This window comes from Melopsittacus undulatus, chromosome 7, assembly GCF_012275295.1.
Source record: "Melopsittacus undulatus isolate bMelUnd1 chromosome 7, bMelUnd1.mat.Z, whole genome shotgun sequence".
Taxonomy (NCBI): domain Eukaryota; kingdom Metazoa; phylum Chordata; class Aves; order Psittaciformes; family Psittaculidae; genus Melopsittacus; species Melopsittacus undulatus.
Window position 1 is genome coordinate 69,736,192 of NC_047533.1, and position 18,112 is coordinate 69,754,303.

Sequence of the window (18,112 nt, forward strand, 5' to 3'; positions counted from 1 at the left end):
ATGAGACTGATGCACTGCATTTGTATATGTCCTATTACTTACAATGACCAGTATTCAATCTTTTCCACTGTTTTCCTTTGGGCACTTGGTAACTGCAACAATCTATAATTAGCACTTGTTTTTTTTTTAATTAACAACAAAAAAAGAGAAAAGTTCAGTGAAATTGGAGAGAAGTGCATTTTATTTAATTTACTATCTTCCATCCTCTTCGAACGTGAGGAGAAGCATTGTACAGCACACCTAAGCTCCATTTGAGGTGTCAGTTCTGGAGAACTGGTTTACACCACCAACTGCCACCTTCAGGAGGGCAGATACCCTCCCTTTACAAACTTTTGTGAGCAGATTTGAAGCCCAGAATGTTCTCTCTTCAAGTGGTCACATGCACAGACTGGGTTTGCTTCCACATTTGCATACATCTTTGTCACTTCACCATCAAGAAAGCATACTCTTGATCACTCCCAGATGAAGGCAATGTTTTCAAACAAGCCCCAGTATCAGCTTCTGAAGATGTTGTAAGCTGTGGACAGACAACCCTTTCCTGACTACTGTGCAAGGTTCCAGATGCTTTTAGGCCACACCTTACCTTCCTGGCTTTATGCTCTCCATGATGTACTACATGAGCTGCTTATACAGTAATGAATGTACATTTTTAATAAGCCAGCTTATTTTGACCTCAGTGCGTCAAAGACCAGTTTTACAAGCAGCTTCATTTGCAAATGTGAAGAGACAGTCACCTCTAGGGCAGCAATATAAAGAGTTGTGACAGACAACTTGCACTCTCACAGCAGGATCTTGATGTGGATGACTGTGCACAGCCTCAGGTACCCAACCCCCTTTTATTTTCATTCAAGTCACATTCCTAAGTGCAAATTTTGAGGTATTTCCAGTTGACAGAAGATTTTTCAGACAAAATGTTTTTGATGACAGGGTGGGTACACTCAGCACTATTAACCAACAGTCTTACTCTTCAGTCACACAAGCACCTGACTGGAAGCTGCCCGTCTCCATCCCAGGCTCTACACCCGTATTTCCTTCATCTAGATACACAGGTGAAAGTGGGGGAGAAGGGGGTGGTATGCACCTAAGTCAAACCTATGGGCTGACAAAAGCTAGGACAAGCAGGAATCAGGAAACCTAAGTTTCCAGGTCAAGAAATGTCAATGGCACACAGACTACAGTCAAAAGGAACGTTTGTAATGCTGTATTTACTAGAACCATGAATTATAAAACCTTCTTCCTCCATCCTGCCCTGTACCAATACTGCTGTGCTGGCAAAATCCCCAGTATGAACACAGTTGTGCCAACACAAGAGACTTTTGCCAATTTATTATATGTTATTGGTTGGTGATTTACCTTTGCTAGTGAAGAGGAAGCTATGAGAAAAAGAAGACCCACTTCTTGTCAAGTTAGCTCTGAGATTTGGAAATATAGCTACAGGTCACTTCTGAAGTGTTGGGGGACTTATTTGTTTTCCTTTATTTGTATATTTAAGCACATAAACTCTGCTGCCAAGCTTTGTTTAATTCAGTAAGAATTACAGATAACATTCTTCCTGCAAGGGAAAAAGAATAGTATTTACTTACCAAACCAAGCCTGTTGTTCTCCTTGGACTTCTATAGCTAATCCAAAGTCCGCCAGTTTTACTGCTGCTCCCTTGGATTTGCTGGCTAGAAGTAAGTTCTCAGGCTTTACTCAGAGAGAGAAAAAAATTGAGATGTAAAGATAAGAAAATACATCTTATATAGTTTTCACTTTTTCTTAGCTACAGTAGTCTGGGAAAGAAGAAATACTTATAGGAGTGAAAAAGAGAAGAAACCCATGTATATTCTCCATGAAACTGCAAAAATTGCTCTTCCTATTCCTACTTGGAAAGAACCACCATGCCTGTAAAGAGCCTTTAGGACCCTATGACAGCATGACTACGGACAGCGTGCAGATCTGCTAGTGAAGCAGGATAGGCAGAATGCTCATATGGAACTGCAACACCCGTTTGCGTGACAGGACAATCCAAAGACTCCTCAGAACCCACTACTAAAACAATACTGAAAAATCTCACAAAAGATGCCTTTTCTTGGATTGCTAGTCTATCCTATGCAGTTTCCAAGATTAGGCATCTGTACTGTCATACATACATTTGTTTTGCATGACAGCTTAACAATAACAGACTTATTATTACATTTGTATTTAGAGGGTAGGTGCATTTACATTGCAAATCCTTCAGCCAAACCAGCATACCCATGCCTGTGCTTGCAAAGAACCTATTGCAAATAACAATGCAAGTCTGCAAAAGTTCCCTCTCTGCTTTTTTTCTTTTAGGGAACGTTGGTCACATCTGAAATCAAATGCTACAGTATACTCAGAGAATTAAAAGGATCTGAACAGAACAGTGGTGTTCATTCTGCTGTTCATAATGCATCCTTTTAACTTCATTTATCAAATATATCAAATGCAAATTGTCCAAGAATTCAACAGATAATTTCAGAGAAATGTGAGCTCTATGGTATTGTCTTGCCTTTTCTTTCTTTTCTATCTCCATTATTTTTAAAAAGGTTTTGTTCTGCATTTACAGAGTAACAAAACTTCATTTTCAAGGGTACTGCAGAAGCAATTTTTGTAGCAATAGGTTACAAGGGAATTCACTACATCCAGCCTGGCACTGGGGATCCAATTCTGCAGACTCTTAAACTCTGATTTCCTTTTAAATCCAGCAGCAATCCTGTAGGTTTCCAAGGGACTATTTATGTGATTACAGTTAATCCCATGCAGGTACTAAGTCTGGAAACAATTGCCATCATAAGCTTCTTTCAGCAAAGGCTACCCTTAATACATCTATCAATTATCCAGCAAAATATGCTTAAGCCTAATTAAGACCTCAACTACTGTGATACTAATTAAAAACACAACTGACCCTGACAAACTCCTTAGTCTAAAGGTGTTTTTTCCCCCACTCACCAAACCTTTGTTGCTATGTCATGGCAAAGAGAGTATTAAAACCCTTTCACCAATTCATCAACTTGATGAATCTTCTATTTCCACACTTTTAAAAATTAAGATCACTCAGAATAAAATATGATCTGAATTTTGAAGCAACTTGAATTATCAGTAACCACTTCAACTACATGATCTCAAACACTGAATAGCTGAGGACTCTTCTCGAGGTTCATCAGCACTGATTTAAGGAATGTCACACTGTTTGTCATTTAACTACATTAATTCACACATGTAGTCACACAGTTCTTGAAGGTTTCCTATGAAAGTGAGAGATGTTTAGTCATTACTTCTTGGAATGCACTTCCTTCGCAAAACCCCTCAAAGCAACAGACGATCATACTTGGTTGTGACATTCAGCAAGCCGAAAGCAGGGAAATGCCTCATCCTCTTGGTTGAACACAAGCACTAACTTAACAAACACATACCACCTCGCACCCCATGGGATTACATACAAAAGAGTTTTGTGGGTTTTGCTGCTGGGTTTTTTGGTTGCTTCTTTTTTTCCCCCTTAGGATATATATATATTTAATTTCATTCTACATCTACCCTCTGCCAATCCCAACACTCTGGAGAATTACCACTGTCATAGGTATGTTTCATCAGAAACTGAAGCAGACTTCCTGATTTGTTCCTCTGCCAAAGACAACATTGGGTGGGACTATGTGCTTAAGCAACATGCAGCTGTCATTCCAGGATGACAGGAGGCATATTGGATATTTACCATGTATTAACTTAGAATGAATGCAATTACTTGGAAAACATTAACAGCACATCTTGGACCACTCTGGACTCATACTTTGGAGTCAATAGTGTCACCTTGTGCCACCAGCCCAGGACTGGCTGCAGTCAAGAATGGCAGTGTTAACTACTACTACCACTTGCAAGTAAATGAACATGATTTATGCCTTACTTTTCCAAAGGTCTTCAAATCTTGGAGATCAAGTACTTACACCTCTGTGTATTTTTGCTTGAATACAACCAGGGCATCTGATTTTTGGGGGAATGCAAGAGGGTCATAATCATAGAACTTCACAAAAGCAGCAAGGCTGCCAACTGCCAAGAGCTGAATTCCTACCCAGAAGTGCACTTCCACCATCTGTTAAAGAAAGGCTGCCACTACCAGGTTCATTTTTTCTGGCTCTAGTTTCACCACCATTTTAGCTTACACCATGGATTACAAACAGAGCAGCAACAGGTTGTAGAAGCCTGCAGAAGCTCCTCTCTCCTACTAAATAATGCTAAAAGAAAGGTGAATAAAATGAGATTGTTCAAAATCTCTCCCTCACATTGCTCCCCCAGCCCCAAACATGCCATCAAATTGTGTTATCGACAGAAATCCATCAAGGTTTCCAGAGTAAGGATTCATGCCAGGCTATAACCATCTTCTGCATATCTTGCCATTCTGGTCTTAGGACTTGGCTTCTTCTGCTGGGACTTCACCATAACCTTTTGTATTCTTTCTCACAGTTTTCCCAGTTCATCTTGGACTTGCCAAAGTAAGAATTCCACATTCTGGTTTGGCACAGGGAACACCTGGATTTAATGCATTTTCAAACCAAGAGTTATTTTGCCTGAATGTGTGGGAAGTTCTAGCAAGCATTCCTCATTTTGCCAGCTTGCACAGCTACAATCTTTTATTCCAGTTCCTTCTTGTGCATGTACGTTGAGGACAGGAATGGCTGGAGCAGCTAGAGAAATGTGACATCCCTGAAATGAATTTAAATGTACTCCACATGAACAGGCTAACATGCAAGATTTATGGATTTGATAGAGACTTGTCAGCCTCCTGTTATGCAACCATGACACAGGAAAATCCAGAAGCACAAAATGGGTATTTAGTGTATGTGTCCCTGAGTTCCATCATGCTCTCTGAACTTTCAGAATGTAACCCTTTCTGTTCCTAGAGGAAAAGAAATGGGACTTTATAAATCAGACAGGAGCACTTGTTTACTTGGAAATGAAGGCAAAAGGAAAAAAGAAAGATGATACTGATTCCAGTGTTATTACTAATGGCAACCACTGGAAAATTCTTATCCTGGAAGGAAATTCCTGCTCCCCATAACTCATTCAGAAAGGAAACTCAGAGGCAAAGAAGCTGTGCTAGAAAAAAATGGCACGTCTCACTGTCTTAGCCCACAGGCTATTTCTTGCTGCCTTTGTAAAGGGTCTAATATTTCAGACAGTGCCCTCCACTTCATTTCAGAATAAACAAGCTTCTTTTACTTGAGGCTCTTGAAGCCTAAGAGTGTAAATTAAGTCCTCTCCTTATCCACACTACTCACTAGTTTACTATCAGCTTTGAGGCAGACTTGCCTCTCTGAGCTTCCCAGTAGAAGAAAATGATCTTTGTTTATTTCTGTGTCAACATGCTTGAAATGCAGACAGCATTTTATCAGTAGTTGTCTCCAGCTATTTGGATGGGTAAGGGAGAGGTAATGCTCTTCTCAACACAAGGGCTTTCCTTCTGAGGCTTCTATTCCAACAGTATTGTTCATTCAGAAGCAGCTTGATTCCTTAGGTGATCATGGAGAGAACACTGTAGAAATGTGTTCTGAAGCCCAGGCATCATCTGGAGGAGAGAGAGGTCTTTGTGCCAGAAGCCTCAGAGCAGCTGGCCTTTCATCACTCCAATGCGTGACATGAGAGCCCAAGTGTGCTTCCCAGAAGAACTCCAAGTTATACTGATGGGAGACAGAAAGTTCCCCACGCATCCTGCCCCAAAAGCTCTGCATGACAGAGAGGAAGATCATGTATTTGATGAATACATTAAATGCTTGAAAAGCAACTCCTGTTCTCCCTGGTACTGACACCGGGTGCCAGCAGACTGTGGATCTGTATAGTGAGGTTATGGGAAGTCTTGAGAAGAGTTTCTCCAGCGGTTTGGCAGAGAAGTGATACAGAGCAGGAGAAGGACTTGGGGGTGTTGGTCAATGAGAAAATGAACATGAGCCAGCTTCAGTGTGTGCTCACAGCCCAGAAAGCAACCGTATCCTGGGCTGCATCAAAAGGAGCGTGACCAGCAGGTCAAAGGAGGTGATCCTGCCCCTCTACTCTGCTCTCGTGAGACCTCACTTGGAGCATTGTGTGCAGTTCTGGTGTCCTCAACATAAAAAGGACATGGAACTGTTAGAACAAGTCCAGAGGAGGCCACGAGGATGATCAGGGACTGGAGCACCTCCTGTATGAAGACAGGCTGAGAAAGTTGGGGCTGTTCAGCCTGGAGAAGAGAAGGCTGCGTGGAGACCTCATAGCAGCCTTCCAGTATCTGAAGGGGGCCTACAGGGATGCTGGGGAGGGACTCTTCATCAGGGACTTTAGCAATAGGACAGGGGTGATGGGTTCAAACTTAACCAGGGGAAATTCAAGTTATATCTAAGGAGGAAGTTCTTTACTGTAAGGATGGTGAGGCACTGGAATGTGTTGCTCAGGGAAGTTGTGAATGCTCCATCCCTGGCAGTGTTCAAGGCCAGGCTGGACAGAGCCTTGGGCAACATGGTTTAGTGTGAGGTGTCCCTGCCCATGGCAGGTGGATTGGAACTGGATGATCTTAAGGTCCTTTCTAATCCAAACCATCCTATGGTTCGTTCCTGTGCACAGGTGAAGAGAAGGGGAAAACAAACAAGTAAAACGCTAAAACCCCAAAAGCAAACTGCTCAAGGCCGTGTTTTCGGTAGGGTTTCCTGCTCCCCTCTGTCGCACGGCGTGGGGAGGGCTCGTCGGGCAGCGGCACTCACCTTGAGGTCGCGATGGACTACGCCCATCTGATGGCAGTGTAGCACGGCCTCCAGGATCTGCTGAATGCAATGACTGCATGCAAACACCAGGGGGCGCGTGTTAGTCCCGAGCGTGAACAGGCCGCCCGCACGGCCGCAGCCAGGCGGGGCCGGGGCAGCAGCGGGGTCCGCTCTCCCCGTTCCGCACCGCTCAGAGCACGGCGGCCTCAGGCACCGCCGCTGTGGGATCCGTACGGGACGGACAGGCTCGGAGATGTGCTGCGGGTCGGCTGCTTTGCTTTGGTCTTAGTTTAATTTAGTATTAGTTTTAATGGCAATTTGTGAAAGGCAAATTGTCGGGAACGCGCACCAATTCTGCCAATAATCCATTGGCTAGGTCGTATTAAACATTTAGCATCCTCTGCACTTTTTCGGCCCTTCCTCACCCATTCGCTCACAAACTGTAGCGGCCATTGAGGTAATAACCCCCCCCACTCCGAGCGAGGCAGGTGAGGTCAGTGATTAACTTCTCGAGGTCCCATTTTGCCGGCAATTAGCATCACTTGCCTGAGGGTTCGTCATACTCTAACGCAGCCATGTGCGACCGGCGGTTCTGCAACTGCAACCCCGGGCCTCGGAACATAAGTGGTGCTTAAATCTGCAAGCCGACATACATCACTGCCAAAGTTCACCTCCATGTGCGGACACAGCGATACATGGACAGCCTCAACAGATAGATAGATACCAGAACACATTCGAAAGCACAGGGTTAACTCCAGCGCCTTGGTAGGAGACAGGTTTTTGGCAACCATTCCCCCTTTTACCATGATGTATATTAGGCCTGTAGACTTGCAAACTGGAAAGAGGTATCATGCATTATTTGCTTGACTAGTTGTTTTGAGGGTGAGTAGGACAGGCAAGGAAACATCACAAACAACCCACCCTCTGCCCCTACCCAGCAGAAAATAAATCCCCAAACTCTTATAGCCAATTGATGGGCACCAGATACTGACCTTCAGGTCTCTGTGAACTATGCCATTTAGATGACAATGATTAACACTTTCTAGAATCTGCTGTATACAATGACTGTAAAGATACAAGGGCAGAATGGAAGGGAGAACATTTTAAAGGCACATAATCACATCAAATACAAAAGAAAATAAAACTTAAAGAAAAAAGATAAAGAACAAAAACAATTTTACACCTCCTGACACGTCTCGATAGCACATTGGCCAAAGCAATCAGCTTTGGAGATCTCCAGCTGTAACGCATAGAAAATAACTTAATAAAAACATAAAAATCAAAGCCAAAGAAAAAACCAAAAACAGACCAAAAAGAGACACTGAACATGGAACAGATGACACCTATAAGACAGAATCATTCTTTTGTCTTTTCACTCAGCAGTATGGAAGCTTTGTCCAGCTTCCAAAAAACTGCTATAGGAAAAATAAAGTGCAGGCAATAAAACAATCACTGGTATGTTTTGGGGTTTAGGATTTTTAGGGTGAAATTAGCTTTACAACAGGTGCTGACACAAGGAAATGCTCAGAAATGCAATGATACACGGAAAACAAATGAAACAAACAAAAAGGAAGGTAAAAAACTTAGGAAAAGCAAAACATTTCTCATTTTGAACCTAAAGGTTTCTTAAAATCTATTAGTAGAATAAAGCCAAGTCATTCAAAAAGGTGGCATGCACTTTCATTTAAAGTATCATCCAGCACTAGTCACTCATTAAATGGAAACCCATGTTAAAAATGTGGAAAACTGTTTTATTTTGGTGCTTTAGTCATTTAATTAGCACCTAATTTTTCCATGCCCAAGTTTGCAAGTTTTGGCCAGCCTATGATGCCAGAAAGCACAACTCAAGTGTTCATCCTCTAGATCACTTTTCAGATGGTTTTTGGTACCACAACAGCTTACGTTTTTGGTTTTGAATATCATCTTGTGGCAGAAGTAAGTGATGTAGTAGTCAAGGGCCACGGATTTGATACTGATCTAAATTTTTAACCATTTCAATTTTTAACCATTTTGACCATGGAATTCAGAAGGAATGGTCATAAATCAGTAACTGGAGCCCAAGCCTGAAAACCCTTTCCTCTGCAAGTAGTTCGTAACTCACTGAACTGGACTGCTTGTATGAGTAAAGACTACTTGCATGAGTAAGGACTTGCAGGAGCAGACCAGTATCACAGTCCTAGGATATGCAGCTATACATTTCATTAACTATTTCTATAGGGATATATATACACACACACTATATAGATAGATATACAAACACATACACACGCACAAATTATATATATAAATATATAAAAATACAGAGATGCATTATAACTATTTCACTATTTGGTCAAGTTTTATTGGATATATAAAATGCACATATATATGATATATATATATCATATATCATATATATTTATATGCACAGCCCCTTCCAATATGTCACAATTCCAACACAGAAAAAAAATCATTGCAATTTTTCCTTTTAAAACACGGGTATCTTAAGAACACACAATGACACCATATGCTGGCCTTTGGCATCAGTATTTCAAATTCTGCTTGAATTTGCAGGCAGAAAGTAATTCAACATTTTTTAAACAAAACTCCTTCCATCTCACCTAAATTAACAATTCTGTCTTCTCTTCTACAGTGTGTTTTGCTATGTATTGTTCTGCATTTTAATGCTTCAAGGAATGATGTTTCTAGTACTCCTACTAAAATTAGGGGGAGCAATAAACAGTAGAAGCTTCTTAATATTCAAGAGAAACTTCTTTGTTCGTAATTATCCTACCACTGTTGTTAATGACACTTAATGCTTCCCAGTCATCTGCCAATTAATTCCAAGGAATAACTGGAATTTAAATATATATCCATGGTGGTGTGTGACTATGAACACACAAAACCATAAGGATTCTTTGAGAGAGATTTTCTGTCAAGAGTTTAGTGGTAGAGCATATTTTCTTTACAGTAATTGACCACAAAGTTTAAGATTCGTAATTACATAAGAGTATTAAAGATTTATTATTATAGGAGGGCAAACAGATTCTGAGATGAAAAAATGGCCCTGATGCTTTATGTCAGCATGCAAATTATGGTAATTGTCAACTTACTCTTCAAGTTTTTCAACAAGCACTTGCAGAAAATTGCTAGAGATTTCATATTTGAGCTCAGACTATGAGATGCACAGTGTAATTGCTTATTGATGACACACAACAAAAATGTTTAAATATGAAAAGGAAATTAGTACTTGTGGTCTGAGAACAAGAACGGTATTTAATGTAAAATCTTTTTGAGACCAGCATATATTTCACACTTTGATCAGCACATTTAAAAATCCCTAGATGAGACAGCTGAAATGTCATGTCCAGTTTGCAGAGGAGAAAACTGGGCAGGATTTTAACTATGTCACAAATTCACAAAGATTTTAACAAAGTGAGAAGTGATTCAATCCTTTTCAGATCAGCAGATGTCAAGACTTCATAGGAGTTCTTCACCACACAGTCATAAGCTCAAACCAGCAAACTGTGCCCTTCCAAGTCTAAGAGACTCTAGGACAAATCCTAGAGCTCCACAGGCTGTGCTAGTGAAACTGATGCCAAACACCATGAGAGATGTAAGTAAGTATCCTATAGTTATTAAAGGCAATGTCAGAAAAACAAATTACTTACCTGGCATCTGCTTCACTATAATATTCTCTTGCAACTATATCTTCAAATAATTCACCTCCAGTGACTCTGTTAGATAAAACAAGGTGGGAATGGAGATTTCAGAAGTGAAAACATGCATCATAAATTAACTTGACAGGGAGAAGTCAGAGAGGAGTAACTGAAACATCTGTACAGAAATGCAAGAGGTCTTGAGCAGCAAGGTGAAGGGACTCAAGTAGAAAGTTTGTCCATCCTAATTATTACATGAATAAAAAGAATGTGGTGGGAGAGCAATCACTGATAGAAAATAAAAGCAAAGAGCAGCAGTTCATTGGGCAAGATACCATACACCAGTTCAGGATGTCAAGAATAAGCAGTAAAACTACAGAGTAAAGGGAGCAGACTAGCATGGGAAACTGTGAATGAAGTTCAGCACACTTAAGGATAGAAAACTTCAATGTAAAGACAGATGTAAGGAAGGAGAATAAGATAATGCTAGAAAGGCTAAAAAGGGAAAAAGGCCTTTAAGCATAGGCCAAAACACAACAGAGGGATACCCATGTGCCTGAGGGTACTTCTTGTGCTTTTGCTAGAAAGAGGATTACTGAGTTGGAAGGAGAGTATCATTACAAACAGAGTACCTTAATCAGTTAAATTATAATGTTTTTTTCTACAAAATTTTCACTTGTCTTTGTCAAGAAAGTAGAAATAGTTTAGAAAAAGTGTCACTTCAAATAACTGAAGAGGCATTAATGGTATGAAGGAAGAACTGTATGATCCAGTGAACCAGTAACAGAAGCAGCCATGCATGGCTGCATACTCAAGAGCTTCAGTGTACAGCCAATGGTTTAATAGTAGGAAGTGGTTAAAAAGAAATAAAACTGTGTTGTTATAAAGGAAGATGACAGTCCAGAATGAGTCACCAGCAGGATGCTTGGAATGCATGTGAAAAATGGTGACAGCAATGTTTTGACACACCACAGTAAAACCCCTCCTCATATGATACACAGTTCTGGTCATTCAGAAAAGGGAACTGAATCAGCAGTATGACCAGAAAATTATTACTAGGCTGTCCATTCACTCACTCTATCTTCCCATAGAAGCCAAGACAGTTTAGCTTGGCAAAACAAAGTTTAAGAGGAATTAAAATAACCACTGAAGACAAAGAACAGGAACCATGCTCTCCATAGAGGAGAGCTGTAAGGGACGATATTGGTAGACTAATGAATAAGCATTCAATACCTGTGAATAAATGTAAGCTCAAAATCAGGAGCACAAGCTAACCGGAGCACCTTAACACGGCCTCAGCAGACAGGATGCACGAGTTAGTCTGATTCCTGCTTTCAAAAACTTTCATCCTACTGATATGCCAAAATAAATGATTCCTAGATGGAAGATCAGTGCTTGTATTTCTTTACCATTTATGAATAGAGTGATTTTTCATATAGCACATTATAAACTCAATGAATTCCCTAACATAAAAACTAGAGTGGGTTACAAGATGCTTAAAGATTAAGATGCTTCTATATTACAATGAATACAGTTAAGTTTAAAAGGATAAAAAAATTAAAAGTGGGAATACTTGTAACCTCCAGAGCTGTAACACTCGTTTGCAAATCTCTGTACTAACTGTTCATTGTGTATCTCAGTTTATTTAGTCACCCTAGATGAAGACAGAAATGACCTGCTCAATCAGCAGCACAGTTCCTTTCCTCAGGAAGGCCAGTTAAAGAACTTTAATGTTTCCATTTACACTTGGGATACATCATCCTTTTTCTGAGTTTACACCTCGCTGACTTGGTAAGTAATCACTGTCAGGTAACAGTGCTATTCTAAAAGCAGGAGGAGGTAAAATAGCTGGTTGCCTTATTTGTATTCTCTTTCTCTTTTACCTCCCAGAAACTGGTTGTGGCTCCTGTAACACAACAAGTTTGATTGATGCATATTTTGACAGGCTTTGATACCTCAATTTTGTATGTATATTTATCTACCACAGTTCTGGTAAAGAGAAACAATTCCGACTTTGTGATGAATGAAGAAAACAAGGCATCATTTGATCTTACTCTTCCCTAAAACATTTTGATCCAAGCCAAGAAAGAAAAACTTTTTGTCATCAAAGTGTGTTTCAGTGGGAGAGAACACCAACCTGATGCTTGCTCTTCTTGAGCATGGAGAAAGAGGAGGATATGCATTCTTATTTGCTGACACTAAAATTTGCTTGGCATTCATACCCATTGTTACATGATGAAAAAAATGAAAGCAGGAACAGAGAAGGTGAATTTCACTGACAAACAGTAAGTCAGCAACTCCCATGCCCTGTCACTCTGAAGGACACATCAGGCATCATTCTCAGAAGAGATACATGGCCATAATGAAGGAACAGGAGATTGAGACAGGCCAGAACTCTCCTGCATCTCCTGAGCCTCTGACTCAGAAAATCATTATAGCCATGTTAGTGGCCTTTGTATACTAAGAGTGCATGAGCAATGAGCCCTTGCAGCAGCAAAGGTCTGCTGCATCATGATATATATATAGGAGAGCCAGGAGGTTGAAAGAAGCAATTCTTCCCTGGCATTTGGCACACGTGAGAACACACCAGGATCATTTCCCCTTTTGGGCTCCCCAGAACATGAAAAACATTGACACAATGGTGTTTAATGAAGGGGAACCAAATTCATCAGAGTTGGATGCCCATGGAGAGGCTGAGATAGTTAGGTCTTTTCACCATTAAGACGGAAAGGCTCAGGGGAGATCTCATTGCTGTTTACAACCCTCTAATGGGCAGATAGGCAGAGACAGCATGAAAGACAACAGACAAGCTGAAACACTGGAAATATCAGATATATATAAAGATTTTTCTTCCTTTATTGTTATTGCCATTATTTACTATGCGTTTGTTGCTCAAAGAGGCTGTGGAATTTCCATCCTTGAAAATGTTCCAACCTCGAAACCCCCCCTGAGCAAACTGATTCAACTGGACCCTGTTGCAGAAGGGGGTTAGACCAGAAAACTTCTAGGGGTCTTTACCAACCTATGTTACTCACTGATTTTATAAAACAAGAACAGAGCAGTTACAATAAGCTGCTATAAAACTGAAGTCCATACAGTTTAATACCAAAGTTGTGATAAAGCATACTACTCCTTATTAGACGTCATTTTGTTAGGATTTTGTTCCCTTATATCTTGTATAAAATATAAGTGAAGAATGTAAAGCAGGAAACCAACTTGGGTCCTTCAGTATAAAGCTACATGAACACCTGCCAAGCTGTTCTGTTCTCAAGATTACAATGGGAAGTAAATCTATCTCAGTGCCTTTCTGATACAGATAAATCGTCAACTTCAGTGAGATCCTGTTTCACAACAGGATATTCATGATATGAGCTCTGGTAACTCTCAGGATACAAATTAAAAGCCTCTCACAAGTTATTACTCTTCTTCCATAATTTTCTGAAGAGTACACTTAAAATGGCAACAAATAAAGCAAATGGGTTTGTTCAAACAGAAGTACAAGCAGCATGTAGAAACATCAAGGCCCTCTGCACCAGGTATGCTTCCAGGAAACCTGCAAAGAGGGAGGCAGAAGGGTTCTATGTCCAAAGGATGCTATTAGTGCTCACCTCACAGAAGAGGTACATCACAATGTAATTTATAACTACTTCATTCAACTGACTTTTACTGCTCAGTAAAACAAATTACTGCATTTACAATGTTAAATGCCACTTTCTTTTGTTGGAAACATTTGTAACAACACATACAAAAATACTCAACCTGATATACCATATGATTGATTAGGAAAATTTGTATTTTTAAGAAGACATTTAAAAGGAACTGCTGAATTAGCAAAGCTAGCTAGAAAAGCTTCTGCTGCTGCTGATCACACTGGCATTGTTTCCTCCTAGACTTAACTTCTATTTCTTAAACTGTTTTCATAATGAAGGTGCAAGGAAGTAGTCTTACAAAATTACAATGGCCATATACTTGGTACATTTATCTGTGACCTTTCTACTTCCCGAAACAAGCAGTTCAGGCATGTACCCTGTGCAAACACCAGTCCAGAACATGTCAACTAAAGCAAACACTGTTTTGCAAATAGGACTTCTTTAAAAAAATAATAATTTTGGTTTCTTCTACACATAAAATCCCTCCACTTGGATTCAACAGCAACACCAGGAGTCTTAACGTACCAATTGCTGCATCTCAAGTGCATTAAAATGGGCAACACTGAATCTTATTGACTTGCACTAGAGTCTTCAAGTGCTACAGTTGTTTCCATTCAGACACAGCAATTAATAACAGCAGAATTGACTGGATTTGAACTCATTTAACATCATTACCGCTGAAGACAAACTCATTTGTGCGTAGCAACTGATGGGCTGAGATGCAAATCCTAATTACACTTGCCTCAAGCAGTAAGGGAGAAGGAGTAACAAATTTCGTGAAGTCCATTACTAGTCTTACTTTGCACTTTTTACTATTGTGCTAATCACTGTATCTAGTGAAAGAAATATAACAGGAGGAAGTTCTTTGCTTGGGAGAAGGATCACAGAAGGCTATCTGAGATAACCTTATAAAATGTGTAAGGGCTATGTGGGTAGATGAGTAAGACACCTCCACTCCTTGAAAGTGCTGTCAACAGGACCTTGAAAAAAGTTTTGTCTACTCAAGTGCGAAACTACCATACTCCAGAATGGCACCACCATGTATGTATTTCAGAGATAGGGAGTTACCAACAAATATATATGTGTGTATGTGTGAATACTTTAGTGCATCTGCAGGACTTCTTACATGAATACCCCGATGCCACATTTTATGAGGAAGCACATCTTTTATTGTTCAATGTCCAGTTTCCACATGGATTTTAGAAGACTTCCACCTTTTTGGCACAACTCTTCACTCAAATACACGCCTGCAACAGAGTACATTAACCTCTTTTATTCCCTCCAGGTAAAAGCACAGCTATAGAAGTGAAGCAACAGGCTTCTCCTTCAGATTGCAGGCATCCCCATGACATTAATTCAACGCAGATTATTCAAAATTCAAAGTAGAAAGTGGCAATGATTAGGCTTTTTCTTTTTGTTCTATTAACAAAAAAAGCAGTCTTCCTCTTTGCTTGCTTATGTGGGATGCAGTCTGAAAGATATTTCTAAAGAAACTGTTGCATTGAATCCCACACAGTCTGAAAGAATTCATTAAGAAAATGACATGATGGTAAGTGTGGGTGGAGTGACAGTGTTACACCACAGTCAGGCTCCTGCTGAATAGGAATTAAATAAATAAATAAATGAAAGTAGGTACTTGGCCTTCAAATTAAAGAAGTACATATGGTACCTTTGTTTTGTGGCAGCTCATTTATGTACATTTAAACAAACCACTAACCCACATATTTGTAACTGCAGTGAAGATGAAGTTTCACTAAAAAAAATGGAATTAGGAAAGCTGTAATTTCTTAGTCTGAATGAAAAAATAACTGAGCAACCATCCTTACTAATGAGGCAAATGTTCTGTAAGAATGTAGGATGTTGCTTTTCCAAAGACAATGATCAGTAGGTACAGTCATTGCCTCTGCTATTTAGATGGTTTCTTTTTTTGCAAAGTAACTCATTTTGACAAAAAACCCTCAAACCAAATGATCTAAAAATAATAAGCTGCATATATACGTGTATGTGTGTGTGTGTTGAAGCCCTCTTTCTCTGAAGAGGATGAAACACAAACTCATGCTGTTCTTGACCAACAGCACATGTTTAAGTCTGTTCCTGTGTTTGTCCTGAACAGGACTGACAGGGAAAGTTCCAGCCACTGCAGAATGCTTCTTGCAGAATCGAGTTTTCTTCCAAGGCTGTATCTTCTGGTTAGGTGTTGATTTTTATTGCAGAATACAGGCTTGCATTTGTTCTGTTACCACCGAGATATAGATACTGGTAACTACAACTCTGTAGCTGTTCAAATGCCTTCTAGTTCACATTGCAATCATTATCTCCTGAGATATGTCTGGCATGATATATGAAATTTAATGCCAAGTGGACTCACTGCAATTACAGTAGGCTATAGTTTCTAAAAGTACAATAGCACAACAAAATAAAAAGCGCAACACTGGGGATATTGTCCTCAGAACCAAGCATTCTGCATGCACTTCTTGGAAAGGGTCAGGATTAAGAAGATCTTTCCAATTCCACATAGAAAGATTTCCTCTTAAAAAAAACCCAAACAACAACAAAAAACCCCCCAAAAAGTAGAAGAAAACCCCAGTGCATGTCAGAGAACAAGTATGCCTGTTGTGCCCTACAGCCATTTCTAAGCCAATAGTCAAAGCACTTACCTGGGACATATGCAAGTCAGATATAAGTTCCTGCTGAGCCCAGTTAGGATTTGAGCACTGAATCCTGAACACCTTCACTGCAGACAGACTAATATTTCTGTACTAGCAGTCTGAAATCTAGCCTGGAAGAATCCTTCACAAATTTCTTTAAAGAAATTAAGTGAGAAGATAAACCAGAACATAACCTGAACATGAGAGCACAAAATTGATTGTGGAAGACCCAGGTTCTAACCTACGTATACTGAATAAAAGTATTTCAGTTTTTATGCTTAGAAATTAGCTGTTTCTAGGGGAACTAACATATGTTCATTTTAACCAGCATGTTGGATCTAACAAAGCTCCTGGTGGTCGTTTGTCAAAATCATTAACTGCCTGGAAAAATCTGCAATTGAAATAGGTAATTCTACTCAAATAACCAAAGTTTTGTAAAATAGAATCATAGAATCATAGAATAGTTAGGGTTGGAAAGGACCTTAAGATCATCCAGTTCCAACCCCCCTGCCATGGGCATAATCCCTAATCATTCATGTTTGCCCATACCCAGAACTAAAAGCTTGTCCCAGGCAGAATGAAGAATGTCAGTTTAAGTTGAGAGTATGAGACACACAGTTCATGTTGTCATAATTCCTTCTTCCACTGAACAGCTTGATCTGGGAGAAACAAGCTCCACATATGCACAGTCACTACGTGAACAACTACTCACAGGACTCAAAGTCCTGAAGCAAAATGGAAAGTAAATAGGAAACTTCCTTTCTATATGCTGGGCATTTTATATGCTGAATGATGTCAAAATGAAACATTCTATTAGTAAGACATGAATTGGGAATAATAATGATACATTCTATTGGTAAGACATGAATTGGGAATAATATACTGAAAGAATCTCTCTCTCTAGGAAAATCAGGCTTACCTTTCAATCCCACAGTGGAGATTCTCTGTAGAGAAACTATTGCTCCACACATTGGGTTTTGTTTGGGTTTTTTTCTTGTTGTTCCTTTACAGATAACTGGCTTGCAGCAAATGATTTTTTCTGAGTCCTGTGTTTGCTTAGCTTTGGCAGGCATCACGAAAATGTACTTACAGACCTATATTTGATACTGAAATCCACTTCAACAGTGGCCCTGCTTATTTAAAGTTTTTAATATGGAATTAATATTAATTTAATATGGAATTTAATGTATGATGCAAATCAGTTCTTGCACATCAAGTGACCAAATATGTTACTGTCCTTCCAGCTCTGTTTACATCTGTTTGTCCAACTCAGTGCACCAGAACCACGCATTCACCTTGTGAACTTATATTTACATCTAAAAGTTTGAGTACCACATCCCCAACATGCTAAATATATGCAAAATTCATACTTACAAGTCAAAGACTAAGTAATGGAATCCTTCTTCTGATATGCTGTCATGAAGCCGCACTATCGAAAGGGGGAAAAAAAG

The 18,112-nt window shown here is 39.8% G+C and overlaps 1 protein-coding gene across 8 annotated transcripts in view; it reads right to left on the reverse strand.

Moving 5' to 3' along the window:
• The window catches only part of CAMK2D (calcium/calmodulin dependent protein kinase II delta), a 149,560-nt gene that overhangs the window by 42,423 nt on the left and 89,025 nt on the right, over window positions 1-18,112 (reverse strand). For 5 of the 8 annotated variants that reach the window (XM_031051178.2, XM_034065019.1, XM_031051176.2 and 2 more), the window contains 4 exons: window positions 18,036-18,090; window positions 10,376-10,441; window positions 7,718-7,790; window positions 1,584-1,686 (listed from right to left, as the gene is read on the reverse strand). In XM_031051178.2, coding sequence (XP_030907038.1) covers window positions 1,584-1,686; window positions 7,718-7,790; window positions 10,376-10,441; window positions 18,036-18,090 — 297 coding nt within the window. Of the gene's footprint in view, window positions 1-1,583; window positions 1,687-6,725; window positions 6,799-7,717; window positions 7,791-10,375; window positions 10,442-18,035; window positions 18,091-18,112 lie in introns of all 8 variants that reach the window. The other 3 variants (XM_031051179.2, XM_013129595.3, XM_005151504.3) reach the window with 1 other exon arrangement.